Raw genomic sequence first — 18,885 nt, forward strand, 5'->3', positions numbered from 1 at the left:
CATAATTGGGTCCTTAAGTTAATTCAGCTGCACAGCAGGCTTGATCTTGCGATGCAGGCAGTAATAACGTGAACAGTGTGATGTAGGAGAGGAAAGGGTATTGGTGTGTTCTTACATCAGCGCGGCAATGTAATTTTGTTGTGCGACTGAAATGCCATTCGGTTTTATTATCAAAGAGCCAGAAGGCCTGTACACTTGCAACAAAAAACCCAGTTTTTAATACAGAATTCCACTGCAGCATCACATTTTAACACAAAGGGGGGAAAAACTTGACCTCAAAGCCACATGTGACCCAGCCCAAGTAAGGGCTCTCACCTGGACAGCCCACATCAGCAGCCTAAATAAATCAAGAACCCTTAGTGGTAGAAGACAGTACCTTTTATACAAACTGGGAACGCAAGTCCCCTTTAAAAAACTTACTTGCACGACATGTTTCAAACAGTGCATTTGGTACAAACAGGGTTTTCCCTACAGATCAGAGTTCACCTAAACTCATGAAATGTAGTCCCATGTCAATAACACTACAGTAATTTAAGGTCATGTTGATCAATAAATAGTCATTTTAACACTGAAATACACAATTACAGCAACTGATATATCCACCCTCTTGAAAATCACTGTCTTACAGACAGTATATTGCTGGGTCAAACAACTGCACCTTTTTGACTGGGCAGGGGCAGCTCCCCACTCAACAGTGACCGAAAGGCATGGTTGCACCTCTGACTACAGCTGGTGGTGTCTCAATTAGTCAAGTAAAAGACAAAGATGGACCTCACTGATCCACAGTGAATAATCGCTCAGATCAGAGGGAGGTGCAAGCCTGCTGCCTCTCCTCTGTATTTAAAGTCAATTAAATGATTAAATTCTCACGCACTCACAGTGCAATACCACTCTTCTCCAGAGTACCCTTACACAAAAGCGCTGGAATCTGAAGCCACGCTGTGCTTCCCCCCCAATCGGCAGTGGCCTGGGGGGTTGCCGGAGAAAGAACGCCGGTGGCCTAAGCCGGGCGCTCGGCGGAGTTTCGGAGTTTTCCGGAAGCACAGCGCTGGCCCAGACCCCAGGCCTACAGCACGATGAGCTCGCCGCTGCAGCGCTCGCAGCAGTTGAAGGTGATGTTCTCGTAGCGGGTGTAGGGGTGGAAGCGCCCAATGCTCTTCTTGCTGGGCAGGAAGGCGGAGGGAGGGGACTCGGGAAGGGGGCTCGCGAACTTGTTATCCGAGCAAGATATAGGATCCAGAATCCTCAGCACCTGACAGGAAGCAACCAGCGTTATGAAGTCCCATGGCACTTAACGCTAAGACGGGGTCCCCCTGGTTTTCTCTCTGCTTTGAGCTTCTGTAGTGGTTTTGTAATGTAGTGCTAAGAAGTGCATGCAGCACCATAAATGTGGTGTTGCATTTTTACATCACTATAACCTCCTTTGGTTTGTAATGGCCACTGTTTGTAAGATATTCCAGAACCCTGTGACATTTTTTGCTATAACACAACGCCAAGGATCCTGACAGACTTCACTCATCTACTAGTCCTCACGTCTTTCAAACTGAGCAATTGCAATTTTGGACCAGCTATATTTCAAATTCAGCTATATTTAATATCATTAATTAAATGGGCTTCCAACCACTTTGGGCTTCTGTTTAAATCTTATCAGATTAACTTTACAGATTCCCACTACTAGGGGTTAGCTAAGCTCTTATGTTTGGTGCCTCCTGCGAATTTCACTATTTTGCCAACAGCATCTTTATTTACATTTATGTAACTAAGGAAAAACAGAGGGTGCACCAACATTGATCGTTCACTTCCCTCTGCACCTTGCTCAGATATGATCCCTCCTACATTTACTCTTGAATTTCTGTCTTGTAGCTAATTTTGTTTTGACAATGAGCCTCCCATATGGTTGTCAGGTAGGGAAATGTACTAAATCAATCTGATATTATTATTATGATTATTATGATTATTATTATTAATGCTGGAGCTGAAGAGCACATTTTTTTTGTTGAGAGTTAAACTAATTTACCTTCTCTGCCATTTTCTCCGCTGGAGTGTTGCAAAGCTCAGAGGTCTGGTCACTCTTCAGGCTGCTGCTGCTGCTGCCTACGTTTCCCAGCAGATGCGAGTTCACTGCATCTGCAAGCTTGTGATTGGCTGCAGCCAGCTCACCTGTACTGAGCGGCTGGGCACTGGGATAATAGCTCTGCTGTCTGCCCCACTGCAGTGAAACCAGCAGCTGTTCCAGAGACCTGCAGGAACACAAAACATCTTTGTTACCATCGTTATTAACTCCACCAAGAAGGTTACATAATTGTGTCCGTCTGACTGTTTGTCTGTCCGTCTGTGACAGACATATCTGGAAAAGTAATGGGCAGACTTCCATGAAATGTTCTGTGCACATTTATGTTCTCAAAAGGAAGAAATCTTTTGATATTGGTGACCTTTCCTCTAGCACCATCACCAGGACAAACGTATCACAAAGAGTAATGACTGGATTGCCAAGACGTTTGCTGTGCACATTCACGCGAGGGGAGATTGTTGTGCCTTGGCTGTACTCTACTGAGTGTATTCTTTCTAGTTGTAGTCTTAGTAGAGAGAGGAAGTCCAAGGAGACTCCAAGTTCCTCTTATGAATCAGGACTATGTTATGCACGTTTCTGTGAGTTTGGTACCTGTGTGTGTGCAGCATCTCCCTGGAGAACTCCTCCCTCTCCCTCAGAAGGTCCTGGATGGCACTCTGGGCCTCTCGGGTCTGTCGCTGCAGAGCTACCCTTGCGTTGGTCAGCTCTTCCGCCATCACTCTAGACAAGGGACAGGACATCAGTCGGTTTTCATTCTCTCTCTCAGACATGGCCACACACAATCTCTCTCACACACACACACTAAACAGTACCTGCTGGCGAGGAACTTGCTTCTCCAGACATCGCACTGAATACTCATGCGCTCCAGCTGTTCTGTGGTGTGGGCCAGGTTGAGACCCAGTGTCTCGTTCTCCAGTATCAGCTGATTCTTCTCCCGAGCCAGACGCTCAAAATGGTACTGCAAGTCATCCCCCACTGACGCCACCAGCAACTTTTTCAGCTCCCGGTTCACCTGCACAGAACAGGTAATTATCACAGACGTACACAGGTACTGTCTGCATCACCTCCACACACAATGTCACTATGTCATATCTGTATAGAAGCACACTGTTACACTGTCCATGCTTATTCTGATATTGCAGACTGTTCATACATCTCCACTGCACTGTTACAACAACTTAGTCATATACATACGCCTTCGTCCATTAACAACCCAGACACACAATGCTGAGGTCTTCTGCTATTGTCACACTGGCAATGCTAAGCTTACGATGTTAAGGCTGGGCTGCTTCTCTAGAGGCAATTTGTGCAATTAAAGACTGCGTGTAAAGACAATGAATAATGCAAATAAGCAGAACAGCCACCTCAGTCTGGACTCGTAGCTGGTTGGACAGTCCTTCCTTGTCCTGTAGCAGCCTGCGCTCAGAGTTCTGCAGCTTGTCCAGGGCGCTCTGCAAGTCCTGGGCCTCCTTTCGGGGGTCCGCGGGGGGCTCCTCCGCCTGTGCTGGTGCCTCGCCCTTCACCTCCCCTCCGGCCAGGCGGTTGCCCTTGCTGGGCACGTGGTGAAAGATGGCGGACCGGGGGACCACGATACGCACCGCCTCCAGCTCCGTGCACGCCTCCCTGGCCACCTTGCCCAGGTGAAGCACCCCGGGGGGTGGGGCCCTGGGGCTGTGCCGGGGCGTGGGGGCTTTCAGCAGAGTCTCTGCAACGCTCTCGACGGCGGCCGGCGGCCCATCCATCTCCATGCCATCGCCGAGGCCGCGAACGGGCACTGCAGCCGGCGCCAAGGCATCTGAAATGCAATCGCTTCATTGGAATGCAGCATTACAGAGCAGGCACTAGCAGGCGACTACGGGGTGACACCCGGGTACTACCATGTAAGTATTTCAGAAATACGACAGACAGAGCTACATACCTTTTAATGCTACAAAAGTAGACATGGTGGAGAGGCTCCTAAGCAGGACAGGAGAACCCAGGTAGATATAATGTTTGAGTGGCTGGGTAGGATGACAGTTCCACTCCTGTAATTGACACAAACGCATTTTGTCACCAAGAATATAGATAGAGTGGAAGTCTAATTGAGTAGGTCTAATCTTATCTATGAACAGCGGAGTACAGCAGTTATTGTTGTATGCACTTCAGACTGCCCTCTTCTTATCGATAGCTTTATCGGGATGAATACGTAAACAAAGAGGAAAACATCACTGAAGTTGGCGACAAAGCACCTCTTACCAAGTTTCAGGGAATCCAATGATTTAAAATCAATACCACCTGAACAACCAACTAGACACTTAGACGTTCGCTTGGCTCGTCGTTAAGTCTAGTTAGCTATTTTAAAATCGAAACTGTGCAAACTGACGCGAACCTTGTTGAGACGCCGATCTGAATAGAGCTAAATTAACAGTACAACGGTAGAGGTTAGCTTTTCCATATAAGCTTTGTCACATAAAACCTATATGACCAACAAAATATCTATGATAATGTTAAATTCTCCGTCCTTTATAAAATATTTACAAGTGTACAGCTCACCTGTCTCAAACAAACGGTCACACCACAGCCGCCATCTTCTCCGAGTTAGCGGAAGTTGTTGGCCGTTGTCACGAAGAAAGGAAAACAGGAAGTTGTGGGTGGGTAGCTCTTGCCCTTAGTTCGCTAAACAATGCTTATTTTATCAAAACAAAATGTATTTCCTAAACTTTACGTGAAATATGTTTAATAATTACACTTATTTAGGATTTGTGTTCAGGGATTCAACGTGGCAGATGACGCCCCATGAGACAATAATAATAGCGGAACTATTAGAACACCGGTACCTAGTAACCAGAAGGAACGTAAATATTGAGGGACAGTTTAGCACGGTGAAATCGGGTGAAATGCTTAATAATGAGTGTGAAGAACTTTTATTTTGAAATGTTATTAAAGTATTTTTATATCGCTAAAAAAGATATATTTAAAATATTTTAAAATGACGCGCAATGCAGCATGAGGGGGAATTTTATTAGCGAGAGTAGTGAGTAGTAAGACCTTGAATTTTGAAAAACAGAGAGAACGGGCTCAGTCTTGTTAGCTTCAGTGAGGTGAGCAGCATATTCAAAGAAAAATTGCACTGCAATGTTATTAAACACCTATAGATATATACCACATAAGCTATAGTTACCCTCTTTATGTATAAAAATGCATATAACTTAATATATACTTATAGATACAGCGTACTTACTGTACTTACGTACAGCGTAAGTTCAACAAGTTCAGATCACGTGTAGTTACTTGGCTAGCTATAAGGTTCACTTCTAAGAGTCCCGGGACCACTATAGTAAGGAGCTAGCGACCAGCTAGTTTGCTGCTATTAGTATAAAGAGATAAAATAAAGACAACACAGCGGATGGTTAAACCACTGTATATTGTGTAATTGCAGGTGTCTTTCCGGAGCGTCATGGGAGTGCACGGACTGTGGAAGTTGCTGGAAAGCACGGGGAAGCCGATCAATCCAGAGACGCTGGAGGGAAAGGTTCTCGCTGTCGGTATCCTTGCCTGAAATATTACAGCTTGTCAAATCAACAAGGATTGATCATTCATAACTGCTCGCGAAACGTGCTTTCTAGTGTTAATTTCCATTGTGGGGTCATTTCCTTGGGCTGCCACTGAACAGGTTCTCTGGAGCTCTGATGCAAGATCCCACAATGTCCAATCCGAAGCTAGTCCGGAGGTTTCTGCTCCTCCCCCACACCAGTATAAATTGTTGGTCAAATGTCGGTGTTACTAATTGGTTTCAGTCGCTCTGTCCCGACCCTCAACTAAGACTCAACTAGATCAACAATAAAATTTCTCACACTTCACTATTCATTGGTGACATTTAAATAGTGACATTCATTAAACTAAATGTACTTCCAGAAGTTCACCAACAAAGTAACATTATATACTCAATACTTATTCCCACCCTTGTTAAATTTCATAAAAAGCATTGTTTGTTTTTATTTGGACAGTTGCTGTGACAGTAAGACCAGTCAAAATCCCAGATTTATTGTGCACTGCGTGAGTGTGTGTATAGTCCTCAGCCCGGCCGTACAGACATCAGTATATGGCTGAATCAGGCCGTGAAGGGAGTAAGGGATCGTGATGGCAACAGTGTCCAGAATGCTCACCTCCTCACACTCTTTCACCGCCTCTGCAAGCTGCTCTTCTTCCGCATCAAACCCGTATTCGTCTTCGATGGCGACACGCCATTCCTCAAGAGGGAGACTGTGGTGAGTGTTCAGGGAGAGAGACTGACAGAGAATGACTGTGGCGAGTGTGTTCACGGAGAAACGGACTGGTACAGAAAGACTGGTGACCACAGGTAGCAGGGACAGCCGGTTTACACGGAGGGAGAAGAGTGTTAATCTCACCCTCGTCGTTCTCAGGCCAAACGGAGACAGAGGAAAGAGGAGGTGAACAGGGAGTCCAAGGAGACCACTGAGAAATACCTCAAGACCTTCCTGAAAAGACAAGCGATTAAAGCTGCACTGGGGGAGAAGAGGTGAGGAAGGAAACGAAAGAGTGCATAATGATAGGATTCAAGATTCAAGAAACTTTATTGCCACATAACTAGGATGGTGGTATTTGTTTTCAGGACAGCATGGTAGCTCTGAATACAAAAAGGAAAAGAGCACAATAGCCACTGAAACACAAACACCACAGTTTCATAAATAAGAGTTCAGTTGCGTTCCGGTGGCCAGCGTCATCTGGCCATTCAGCCTAGCTAGGCTTACCATTTACTTACAATGTAGCGAGTATCCAGCTCTGCTCAAGCCTGGACTTGGACACCACAAGTGACACTGCCTCGGCTACATGGCCTGACAAGGTGTTCCATGCATTCAGCATCTGAATAGGAGCAAAAGGGAACAGGACTGGAAACATGAGGCTGTTACATCATTCACACTGTGTAATAAATCTAACTTTTTTTTTTTCGTTATGCCCCAGTCAAGAGAAGTTCCCGAGCATTTCCAGTGTGAGAAGAGAGGAAGTTGACGATATGTATGTGTTGCCTGCTCTGGAAGAGAGGGAGAGGAACAGGTGAGGCTACTGGCTTATGCTCCCTGGGGATCGAATATGGTGAAGTTCTCACTAGAGCCTGCGCTTTTAGCTTCGTGGTACAGTAGTACTTACTACAGTACTGCACGTTGCCAGGCACAGTTTTACTGCATTGCTGTGTACCGTGAATCATATTTCTATGGCAACGCTGTATGCTGTGAATCAGTGTGCGCATGACTCAGTTTTTGTATTTGTCAGAGTAGCACTCTTAGTTTTTCAAGTACATTTGGAGAAAAACCTAGTGTAGATTGGGATATGCATTTTGTAATAGATTTTCAAGTTATCTCCAAAAACAAGTTAAAAAACAACAAGAGCAAATCTGTGTAAGAATGTAACACTGTTCTTTGGCCTTTTGCTGCGTGAACTGTACGAGCTGTAGAACAAATCATTTTTTACTATGGAAGCTTTTCCTGTGTCTGTCATACTGCAGCTGGTAAATTTCTGATTCCATCCCTGCTCTGGAATTGTGCCATTTTGGCTCCTGGCTGTTTATCCTGATACAGCTGTGTCCCTGTGTCTTCCCCCAGCTCTGATGAGGAGATGGAGAAAGAATGGGAGCAGTCCACGCAGAACCAAATAATGTGGCAGGTGAGGGTGTGTGTGTTGTGCAGTTGGTGGGTACAGTGTGTGTGAAGCCGGTGCCACGAGTGAGTGCTCACATGATTTTATCTCTGTGATGATGTATTATAATAAATATCATAATGACTGCCATTGTACGCTTGTCAGGGTACCTAACCTGAATTACTTCGAGAAATATCCAGCTGTATGAATGGATAAGTAATGCAAGCTGTGTAACTTTGGCTAAGAGCTTATGCTGAATGCCTAATGTGTTGGTATATGTAAGTAATGTGGTGTCCACCAGGACCACATGTTGGAGAATCCAAACTCCATGGACATCGACTCGGAGGAATTCGCCGTCTTACCTGCAGAGATAAAACATGAGATCCTGAAGGACATGAAGGAGTTCAGCAAGAGACGCCGTACCATGATTGAGAAACCCCCAGAGGTAGCACACACACATCACACACAGCCACACACACACACACACACACATCACACGCATCCACACACACACACACCACACACATCCACACACACACACACACATACACATCACACGCATCCACACACACACACACACATCACACATACACATCACACACATCCACACACACGCATCCACACACGCACACACACACATCACACGCATCCACACATACACACACACACACATCACACGCATCCACACACACACACACACACACACACACACACACAGAAGAAGTCTCTCTAGACCCTTGACAAATTTCCCATGTACACCGGAAAGGTTTCAGAGTTCTTTGTTTCCTATTCATGGAGATAATAACACAAGTACTGAGTGTGTGCGACATTCTCCTCCCAGATGTCCAAGGAATTCTCCCAGTACCAGCTGGCAGGTCTCCTCCGTCGGAACCAGCTGAACAACCGCATTGAGACCGTGGAGAAGGAGATGAACCAGAAGAGCTCTGCTGGAGTGATGGAGGAGTACAGGGAGGAGGAGGGGCAGGAGCGTAGCGTGGAGGCCCGCCGCCTCGTGTCTGAGGACTCCTCCCACTACATCCTCATCAAAGGTGGGTCTGCCCGAAAGGCCCATACACACATGCATACACACTACATCTCATCAAACACAGGACATAGGGCTCGATGCTCTGGGGCTGTTGGGTCATGTGATTTGTCTGGTCTCCTCAGGGTCTAAGAAGAGTGAGAAGCCAGTAGAGACGCGGCCGGCTGTGCCAGCCTGGCCCAGCAGCTCCAGGGGGGCGCGGGGCAGACCGGAGCCTCTCTGGCGCCCCATATCTGAGGACAGCCCTGAGGAGGAGCCTCCCTCGCCCCCTGCTGCGGGACCCCCTTCCCCCCGGACCCTGCAGGCCATCCAGGCGGCCATGATGAGCAGCGGCTCGGATGAAGAGGGCGGGGCTGGGGGCCAGGGGGCGGACAGCCGGCGGGGGGCGGGAGAGCTCTCGCCTCGAACCCTGCTCGCCATACAGCGAGCCCTGACTGAGGACCAGCCTGCCCCCGGGACCCTGCCAGACCAGCAGTCTGCCGAGCCCCACCAACACGCCCCTCTGCTCAGAGAGTGTGTTACTATCAGCAGCTCTGAGGACGAGGAGGGAGAGCCCAGCGAAGAGAGGAAGGAGGCCTTCAGCACAAACATGCTGTCTCAGAAGACAGGACTGGGGGAGGGGCCAAGACCCGGGGAGAGGGCGGGGCTGAGTGAGGGGGCAGGATTGGAGGAGAGGGCAGGATACGGGAAGGGGGGAGTACTGGACAGCAGGTTGAACAACGAGCGGCATTTGCATCTTGCCCCCCAGGATATCCACGATTCGGAGTCCTCTGATTCCAGCCATCCAGACACCTCCCAAGAAGAACAGGCGTCAGTGTCATCCACACATGCACAGCCACTGAATGGAAGCCGCAGCTGGGAGAAACCACACCCTTCAGCCAACATCCTCTGCCCACCCCATGACCTGGAAGTGGCCACCGTGACAGGAAGTACACAGGTGCAACGACGGCTGAAGGCTGTCACTCCCTTCCTGGCACAGATACCTGAGGAGAGCTCTCTGGAAGAGGGGGAGGAGAAGAGGGACAAAGAGGAGAGGGCGGGGCAGAGCATGGAGAAGGTGGAGAGTGAGGAGAGTGACTCAGAAGGTACGACCCCCAGTTCTGGACTTCCCTTGTACTGCACTGCTCTAGTTAGTACTGTTCTGTGTGCTATAGTGATCAGTGCTGTCCCATGTGCTATAGTGATCAATGCTGTCCCGTGTGCTATAGTGATCAGTGCTGCCCTCTGTCTTGCCTGCTCTGTGTGTTCTGTGTGCAGTAGCCTGTATCCTGCCATGATGAGTACTGCCCTGTGTGCTGAAGTGCTTAGCGCTGCTCTGTGCTCTAACTGTATGGTGATCACATGACCAGAGAGTTTCATCGAGGTGCCCCAGGGGGAGGGTGAAGAGGAGGTGGGGCCAGATGATGAGCCGCTAAAGATGGAGGAACACGACGTCAGGTCTGCTGGGCGGGAGGAGGCAGAGGAGACGGAATCCCTGAAGGAGTCCCCGAGTTCTAGACCCGAGACAGAGCAGGAAGTCCAGCAGCTGCAGGATGCTCCTGCTACTCCTGCATCCAACGAGTGGGCCCACATAGATCCGGTAAATCAACTGCTGCTTCCTGTGTGATGATCTGTTACATCCCAGCAAAGCGGCATATCGCTGCGGACTACAGATCGGTTTACACAGTGCCTGCAGAACAGGGGTGTCAAACTTCAGTCCTGGAGGGCCAGTGTCAGTTGGTTAAACTCCCATCCTGGTGCAGTCTCTGAGACTGACAGTACCCGTGTTGTCCTGTAGGGGGAGCTGGCGCAGCTGGAGAGCTCCCTGCAGTCGCAGCAGAGCAGCCTGCGGGCGCAGAAGCAGCAGCAGGAGCGCGTCGCTGCCACCGTCACGGGACAGATGTGTGCGGAGAGCCAGGTCAGCTGCCCCCGCTCTGCACTGCACACCTGCGCACACCTGCGTATACCTGCATATGCCTGCGTATGCCTGCATATATCTGTGTACACCTGCGTATACCTGCATATATCTGCATATACCTGCATACACCTGCATAAACTGTACCTGTGTATACCTGCATATACCTGGATATACCTGCGTATATCTGCATATACCTGCGTATACCTGCGTATGCCTGTGTATATCTGCATATACCTGCAAACACTTTTGTAGTGAAGAGACACATCTTAAAATGGACGTATAATTGTTATATTACATTTTTAATGAGCTGTTTACACAAAGGGTTTCACAGAGTATCCAACGGAACGCAGTTTGCCTGCTGGAATTGATATGGCTTGCGTACCATTAAGATTCAGCTGGGTTCTTGTATAGTTTAGTGATTGCAGCATACATAATCATTTTATATCACAGCACTTAGGAATTCTCCAACAGAAGTTTTCATTGTTGTTTTATTTTAGTGAATCCTTATTTTACAAACTTTAATTTGAAATTCAGTTTTGTATCGTCATCAAAGAACATTGTCCACCACATCCTTTGGTTATTATTTTTAACATCCCTAAGCTACACACTCCTATGCACATTGTGAATCAATAAGCCTCAGAAACCTGCACATGTGGCCCTGCCAGTACCCTGGAAGCCTGCTGTTCAGTCCGCGGGCAGCTTGAGCCAGGGCTGTTTATCCCCGAACAGCAGCGCTGTTGACTCAAACGCATACAGCGGCGGAGACGTGATGTCAGAGCGTCCCGCTGCAGATTCCCAGCATTCCCGGCGTGGCCTTCTCATCCGCCGGGATGAGCGGAGAAGGCCGGCGTCTCGCGGCGCTTCTGTTTCCAGGCCGTCGGGTTCTGGCTCCGCGGGTTGTTCTCGGAACAGATGGTGTTACCGGCGGCAGCGAGCTGTTTTTCTGTATGAGCCGGCCGTCTAATTTAAGATCCTTTCCATTTCTTACCCATATCCGAGCCCGGGATTCCCAGCCGTGAACCGTTCTAAATGTCAGTCAAAGCAAACACAGCGCCGAGGGCCCCGGCTTCTGAAATACGCGCAGGAGTGTCCTGTGCTTTACTTCAAATCACATGGCGGAAAGCTAAATTCAGAGATGCCCGTAACACCCATTTACCTTCCATGCCATCAGCAATCAACATTCATTCCATTTGTTGTTTGTAGGAAGTGAGGTACACAGTACAATGCCCAGCGTTAATTCAACTCTTAACAGAGTACCCAGCTGGGATCAGATGTACTCTGTAAGAGTTAATTTAACACTGAACATTTTACTGTGCGTGGATGAAGTTTTACAATGTAAATTGTGGGTTGTTTTTTTTTTACCCTGGGTTATGAATGTTGGGGATGAAGCACCACTGGTGGCTTGTTTTTCCCGTAAGGGCTCGTAGCGGGTTCAGGAAAGGACAGGCCGCTCCTGTGTGCGCTCGTGCTGTTTGCGCAGTAGAGAAAGATGATGAGCATCCAGCATCACTTGTCCTGGCACATCAGGGGCTGCGGGGCTGTGGGGCTGTTATGCCGTGGCTTTAAAAGGCTAAGCACTGGGCTCCCATTTGGCTCGGACGCTAAGACCCCGGGACCGGGCCCTGCGGTCAGCGGACGAGCCGTAAGCTCGTCTTAAGCTGACCGCGGCCGGGACTCCACCACGGCGGCGCGCCGCTGAGCTCGGCCTCGACGGCGGAAAGCCGCGGGCCCCCGGCCTGCCGGCGAGAGCAGAATGGCGAACGACGACGCAAAATGGCAACTCCAAACTGGACCATAAAAGACCAAAGGAAGGCTGCAGCCTAGCTTAGTTGTGTGTGTGTGTGTGTGTGTGTGTGTGTGAGTATGAGTGAGTGAGTGTCTGGCTGTGTGTCTATGTGAGTCTGTGTGTGTGTGTGTGAGTGAGTGAGTGAATGAGTGAGCGAGTGAGTGAGGAAAGACGGCCTGGGGACCTTGTGGAAATATCTAGAGTAGTGCCAGGTATTTATCCTCTGAGCTGTCAGTATGAGATTCAGAGCCTTGGTATTAGGCCTCTGTGCCAGGCAGAAACTCCCAGCAGTATTTAAGAAGCTTAGCACCCCCCTCCCCTGTATATGCTGGTGATATACTCACCCTGTCCCATCAGGGTTTGGGAATTTTAACAATCTTCAGTCCAGAAAGACACACACACACACTGACCCATAAAACAAAATATCTCCTGGCAAGGAATGGCCTTTCCATTTTTACCCGCTGATTAATTCTGCTCGAGAAGCGTGATTTATGTACGTCTATAAACAAACACACGGGCATAATCTCCCTCTTTAATGACAGATTAGACACACATCTCACATGGAGATGTTTGGGCTCAACCAGGGCTAATCACACACTCTCCTGAGGCCTTGTGTTTTTCGTACTTTTTTCCACAAGCAGTTTAGTTCCAGTGACCACGTGGCCCCACTTTCAACAACTAGGACCCGGCAGATTAAAGTTTTTAGCGAATAATTTAATTATAAAATCGAATGTTTTTCTAAAGGAATAATTTCTCATATAGCATATTAGCACAACAGTCTGGTGTGGTAATTGGTTGAGGAGATGTGGAGAAAAATTAATGTAAAATGAATAAAAAGGATTTAGAACACAAGCTCCATGTCTGTTTAAACATATACTCAAGCCATCTTCCTCTTAAAGATCAGCGGTGAAACATGCACTCTCAAACCTTGCAGGTAGCTGAGCTTATATTAGCCATCCATATTGTGCATTTCTTTAATCCAAGTTTAATCTGCAAACCCACAGTTGTGAAGGGCTATGGGTGAGACTTGGAAGTGAGACTGCATTTTGGGCACGACATTCGCTCAGTTGTCCAAGCTCGGTCCGGCTGGTTCTGGATTATTCTAGGTTAACAGCCACACTGTGTGCTGGTGCTGGGCCTGTGGCCCTTACACTGTGCTGGCTGCCTGCAGGAGCTGCTGAAGCTCTTTGGGGTGCCCTTCCTCGTGGCTCCGATGGAGGCGGAGGCGCAGTGCGCCGAGCTGGACCTGACAGACCACACCCACGGCACCATCACCGACGACAGCGACATCTGGCTGTTCGGCGGCCGGCACGTCTACAAAAACTTCTTCAGCCACAGCAAATACGTGGAGCGCTACGAGTTCTCGGACCTTCAGACCCAACTAGGTAACACTAGCCCGGGAAGAGGCCTTGGAACGCCAAGATAATGCCGTGTGTTGGACCGTGTGTGGGCTCCTGTACCGTATATTGAACGTTGTGTCTTTTATGTGACGCGAGCACATCTGGCCGCATGCTGAAGAGTTAACCCTTTGAAGAGTAGGTTTTTCTGAATGTTTTTTTTCTTTTTTCTCATAATTCTAAATGAGTGTTCTAGAATTCTATTGTTTCAATTGCCAGTAGTTGATCGTGGCATCAGCGTCTGCGTTAATGTTCAGTTAGGAACATTCAGTTAAGAACTAATCACACGTCTGTCTGTCTACCCTACGCTGACTTTCAGGGCTGGACCGCACTAAGCTCATTAACCTGGCGTACCTGCTGGGCAGTGACTACGCAGAGGGCCTCGCGGGTGTGGGCTACGTAACGGGCATGGAGATCCTGAATGAGTTTCCAGGACCAGGCCTCGAGCCTCTGATCAGCTTATAGTGAGCCCCGACATCTTCCCTTTTATTCACTACAAGGTGTTAGCCCAGAGGTAGAAAATCCTGGTTCAGAAAGTTACAGTCCTTCCAGTATTTTGTTCCAATCACCTGGATTTGCTAATTAGCACGGTTCTTCAGCCGGGAGGTAGAACTAATTAGTGAAATCAGCTGGCTGAGTTCATGGGTGAAAAAAACATGGAATAACTTTTACTTTCTGACCCCTGGTCTTAACACCTCTGCATTAGCCTCAGGCTAACAGCATGCTGTTGTATAGTATATTAATGTAGTCGTACTGTGCACCTGACACTAGTGGGTGAATGTGTCTCTGAAGTGGGTCACGTGTTGCGTTTCTGGCGCAGTGATTGGTGGAAAGAAGCCCAGGAGAACAAGAAGCTGTCTGCAAATCCCCGGGACACCAAAGTGAAGAAGAAGCTGAGGAATCTCCAGCTTCACCCCGGCTTCCCCAATCCTGTGGTCGCCCAGGCATACCTGCAGCCCGCCGTGGACCAATCAGGCGCCGCCTTCACCTGGGGACAGCCCCACCTGGAGGACATCAAGGAATATCCTCTGCGTGTACACGCACATGTGTTGCGTATGCGTGCATTTGCTTATGTATGTGAGCATGTGCTACAGGAAAAAATTTGAGCAATATCTGCATGAGGAGTGTGAAATTGTTGGAGATGTTCTTGAAAGTGCACATTTGCCTGTGTGTGTGTCTGTGTGCCATAGTGACACACAGCTACAGTACACTAAGGAACAACTAACGGCCACCTGTTTGACCAGATGTGATCCAGTACACATAATAACCCACCCCGCAACCCACAAGGGTCTACCCAGCATGTGCTTCCCCATCCCTTTTTTCACACTCATTCCCATTCCCCTCATCCACATTTTCTCATATCAAAAAAACCCACTCGACCTTCCCTAACGGTAGTGACAAGGGTGTTGTGACCCAACCACTGCGCTCTCAGTAATCGCTGCTTGGGATGTTGGTGATTTAAGAATCTAGGCCATTTCTTTGTGCACTGATAATAAGTCACACAGGCTAAGAGCTTCAGTGAAAGTGTCAGCACCTTCCCTCCTTAACCGGCTGCACGTTCTGCCAGAGCCGCTTCGGCTGGAGCAGCAGGAAGACGGAGGAGGTCCTTCAGCCCGTCCTGAAGCAGCTCAACGCCCAGCAGGTCAGTCCGGCTTCAGCCGAGGATGGACAGACAGACGGACAGAATGCCATTCTCACTGAACCAGCAGGGTGATCCGGCTAGTTAACCCTTTGAAGAGTTGGGGTTTTTTTGGAATGTTTTTTCAAAGTTTTATGTCAGTGTTCTAGAACTCCATTGCTTTCAGTTATCAGTAGTGATTGTTACATCACCATTAGAATGCTCTTAACCTTTTAAGGTTAATAACATTCTAATCACATATTTGTGATCTCACACAATATGTGATTAGAGGGTTAAGGTGTAAGATCACAAACATGTGATTAGAATGTTATTAACCTTAAAAGGTTAAGGAACTGGGCTTATGACTGAAAGGTTTCCGAGTTCATCCCCAGATGGGGTTCTGCTGTACGTGTAGTTTTATAGTACTTCATTTGAATCACCGTGCATGGTGTTGAGTTTAGTTACGCAACCTAGGGGCAACTGCCAAGCTGCAAATAAATAATATAAGCAGAGACTCACTGACAGACTGGCAGCCAGATATTAACACAACTGTAGCCTTACAGATATAGAATTTCAGGGCCAATAATAGATCCCACAGAAGTGGATCAGGAATACGGGTAACCCTCGCAGCAGCTTGAATTCTGGGAAAAGATGTTTTCAGTGGAAAAAGATTGGTCTAACACTACATTTTATAGGAATCCTGGGTCAGGCTGATATCTGGCAATACAGGATATTGTGGTATATAAAAATAATAAAGGTGGTATTTAATGATGTCCAAACTGTCAGTGCACCATTTTTAGAACGCATGTATTAATAAGTGTTCCTTTACTCAGAATCTCATCGTTAAGCACTGCCACTGTTCACAAACACAACGCTGAATTACATTGCGCAAGCGTTGTTGTCAAATAAAAAATTTCTATTAATACGTCTTACTGCTAACGGATCCTGCTGGCTAATGGATTAGACCGGAGTAAAGAGACAAGGCGGTTGATTTGGTTGCCAAAAAAAATGCATCAGCTCCGTTGTGAAGTATGTTGGTCTTCTACCACATTATAAAGGGAAACCCAGAGATATTTAAGTGAGGTATTCTGTTGACTTTGGTGATGGCAACACTGAAAAGGCTGTGTGATGTGATGGGATACGCTATGAGGTGACGTGATGATGTCACAGTGTGTTCTGGAGCATGAGGCTCTTTTTTCAGGCTGAGCTCTGCTGTGTCCTCAGTTTTCCCGCCTCTTCCCCCGTCAGACGCAGCTGAGGATCGACTCCTTCTTCCGGCTGGAGCAGCAGGACCGCCAGGCCATCCGGAGCCAGCGGCTGCGCAGAGCCGTCACCTGCCTGAAGAGGAAGGAGCACGGGCAGGAGGAGGAGGAGGAGGAGCAGGAGGAGAGCTGCTCCCCAGCTAAGACCAAGAGGGGGAAGAAAGAGGAGGAGGCGCCGGCTGATGCTGGGAGGCCGGCGGCGTGGGCTGGGGGGTTCCTGGGCTCAGGAGACGCCGCCCTCTTTCCGAGGGAGGAGCAGGAGGGCAGCGATGAGGACACGGAGCAGAAGAGCGCCCCCTGCAGGGCGCCGCCCAAACTCAGCCCTCCGAGGCCTGCACACAGCAACAGTAGTAGCAGCAGCACCGGGGACGACAGTGACCCTGACGACAGGGTCACCATGGTTACCGCGCGCCCTGTGTTCCAGAGCAAAGGGAGGGGAAGGCAGCGGAAGAACAAGAGGAAGCAGTGAGCTGGGCATCGTCCCAGGTTGACGAGACTCGGTGAACTGTGAGATGTAGAACATATGAAATGCTGGTGGGGAGTCAGTGTGTTCTAACGGACACAGACCGCACAAAGGAAGTGTAGTGTTACTAGTATGGCTGTTACAACCTAGAATTATGCAGATTGTAAATCTTATAGGTGTCATGTCAGAACAGCGAGAATGCTGTGTGATGTGCTTTTGTGACACAGAGATGTGTATTTTTATACTTTTTGAAGAGTACTGGAATAATGAAATTGTATGATGTAGTGTTTCCACTCATAGAAACTTTTTTGCCACTGTCAATGCCAACGTATATAATGCTTTGTGAATATATAACAGGAAGTTTACCAATGATACAAGAATAAATAAAAGAATATGTAAGATTAAAACTTATGCTTGAAGACGAATGCTTATGTCTTTCCTGTCATGGATGGGTTGCACCAATAGGCTTACAGTGAACGATACTGACTTGGTGCTATGCTGAGTATATCAGGGCTTTTGATTATTAGTATTCCAGGCATCTCTTTACAACAACCAGCTCAGTGGAAACATAATTTTTCTCATGCCTGGCCTTGTTTGCTCTTTTGTTATCTGAAAATGTAATGTCAGATATGCATCTTAAATGGTGAAAATAAAACGGATGAGAAACGTGACTGCTGTGGCACTCTGAATAAATGCAGACATGCACACACTGCATGTATTGCTCCAATTGTGGCTCCTCAGCTGCACACACTGCATGATGCTGGTACAGCTGCATATATGCACACACTGCATGATATGGGTACAGCTGCATATATGCACTCTGTGCATGATACTGGTACAGCTGCATATATGCACACTCTGTGCATGATACTGGTACAGCTGCATATATGCACTCTGTGCATGATACTGGTACAGCTGCATATATGCACACTCTGTGCATGATACTGGTACAGCTGCATATATGCACACTCTGTGCATGATACTGGTACAGCTACATATATGCACACTCTGTGCATGATACTGGTACAGCTGCATATATGCACACTCTGCAGGATACTGGTACAGTTGCATATATGCACACTCTGTGCATGATACTAGTATGGCTGTTAACCACGTGCAGCTGCAGACAGGCACACGCTGTGCATGCACAGCTCCACGTACAGGTCCTGAGCTCTTTTCTGCTCTGGTCCTGACCCAGAAAAACTGAAAGGGAAGCAGAGCGGCCGGGGATTGGGTTTCTCAGCCTGCCCGGTGCTCTACACTTTCCCAGGCCGGGTATATCTGTCCCTCGCTCCTTCCTTCCTTCCTCTTCTCCCCCTTTTCTCTCCCTCTCTTCCTCCCGTCACTCCCGAGCTGTGCCGCTCATTACTGGGCCTGATCTGTGGATTGACGTGAGCAGCTGGGTGAACCTCCAGAGGAACCCCACTCTCACTCCTCACTCCTTCCACCGAGCGCTCCTCATTTACTATAAAAAGCTGCCGGTTCATCGGCTCAACCGCAACATTCGCGCCGTTTGCTGCCTTCAACTGGCAGCAGTTACAGCAGGACCGTCACTCACAGTCTCACCAAGTGGGAGAACCAGACCCAAAGCCCCTTCGCACAGAGTAATAACCAATGTTAATAACCAAGCCAGGCCTCCCACTCAGCAATTGCATCCATCCTATCACGGTACAAGCCAGGTTTGAAGATAACGGATAAGAAGCCAACTACATGGC

General features: G+C 48.2%; 2 protein-coding genes across 3 annotated transcripts; one reads left to right on the forward strand and one right to left on the reverse strand.

Annotated features, from left to right (window-relative positions):
* Positions 1–147: 147 nt before the first annotated feature.
* Positions 148–4,737, reverse strand: blzf1 (basic leucine zipper nuclear factor 1). The gene is made up of 7 exons (XM_035393606.1): positions 4,604–4,737; positions 3,990–4,095; positions 3,436–3,866; positions 2,884–3,083; positions 2,663–2,791; positions 2,018–2,240; positions 148–1,252 (listed from the first exon to the last, which is right to left on the reverse strand). The coding sequence occupies exons 2-7, from the start codon at positions 4,012–4,014 to the stop codon at positions 1,067–1,069; spliced, it is 1,194 nt and encodes a 397-aa protein (XP_035249497.1). The 5' UTR covers positions 4,015–4,095; positions 4,604–4,737; the 3' UTR covers positions 148–1,066.
* ercc5 (excision repair cross-complementation group 5) lies at positions 4,681–17,841 on the forward strand. Of its 2 annotated transcripts, none has more exons than XM_035393605.1 (16): positions 4,681–4,701; positions 5,490–5,595; positions 6,143–6,318; positions 6,475–6,590; positions 7,034–7,126; positions 7,672–7,732; positions 8,007–8,150; positions 8,547–8,754; positions 8,873–9,832; positions 10,097–10,326; positions 10,525–10,644; positions 13,602–13,815; positions 14,147–14,291; positions 14,648–14,848; positions 15,385–15,469; positions 16,694–17,841. In XM_035393605.1, the coding sequence occupies exons 2-16, from the start codon at positions 5,508–5,510 to the stop codon at positions 17,174–17,176; spliced, it is 3,324 nt and encodes a 1,107-aa protein (XP_035249496.1). In that variant the 5' UTR covers positions 4,681–4,701; positions 5,490–5,507; the 3' UTR covers positions 17,177–17,841. The 2 variants fall into 2 exon arrangements, with proteins under 2 accessions (XP_035249496.1, XP_035249495.1); XM_035393604.1 differs by lacking the exon at positions 4,681–4,701 and adding an exon at positions 4,846–5,151.
* Positions 17,842–18,885: the final 1,044 nt, after the last annotated feature.

The sequence above is a fragment of the Anguilla anguilla genome, chromosome 15 (genome assembly GCF_013347855.1).
Source record: "Anguilla anguilla isolate fAngAng1 chromosome 15, fAngAng1.pri, whole genome shotgun sequence".
NCBI lineage: Eukaryota > Metazoa > Chordata > Actinopteri > Anguilliformes > Anguillidae > Anguilla > Anguilla anguilla.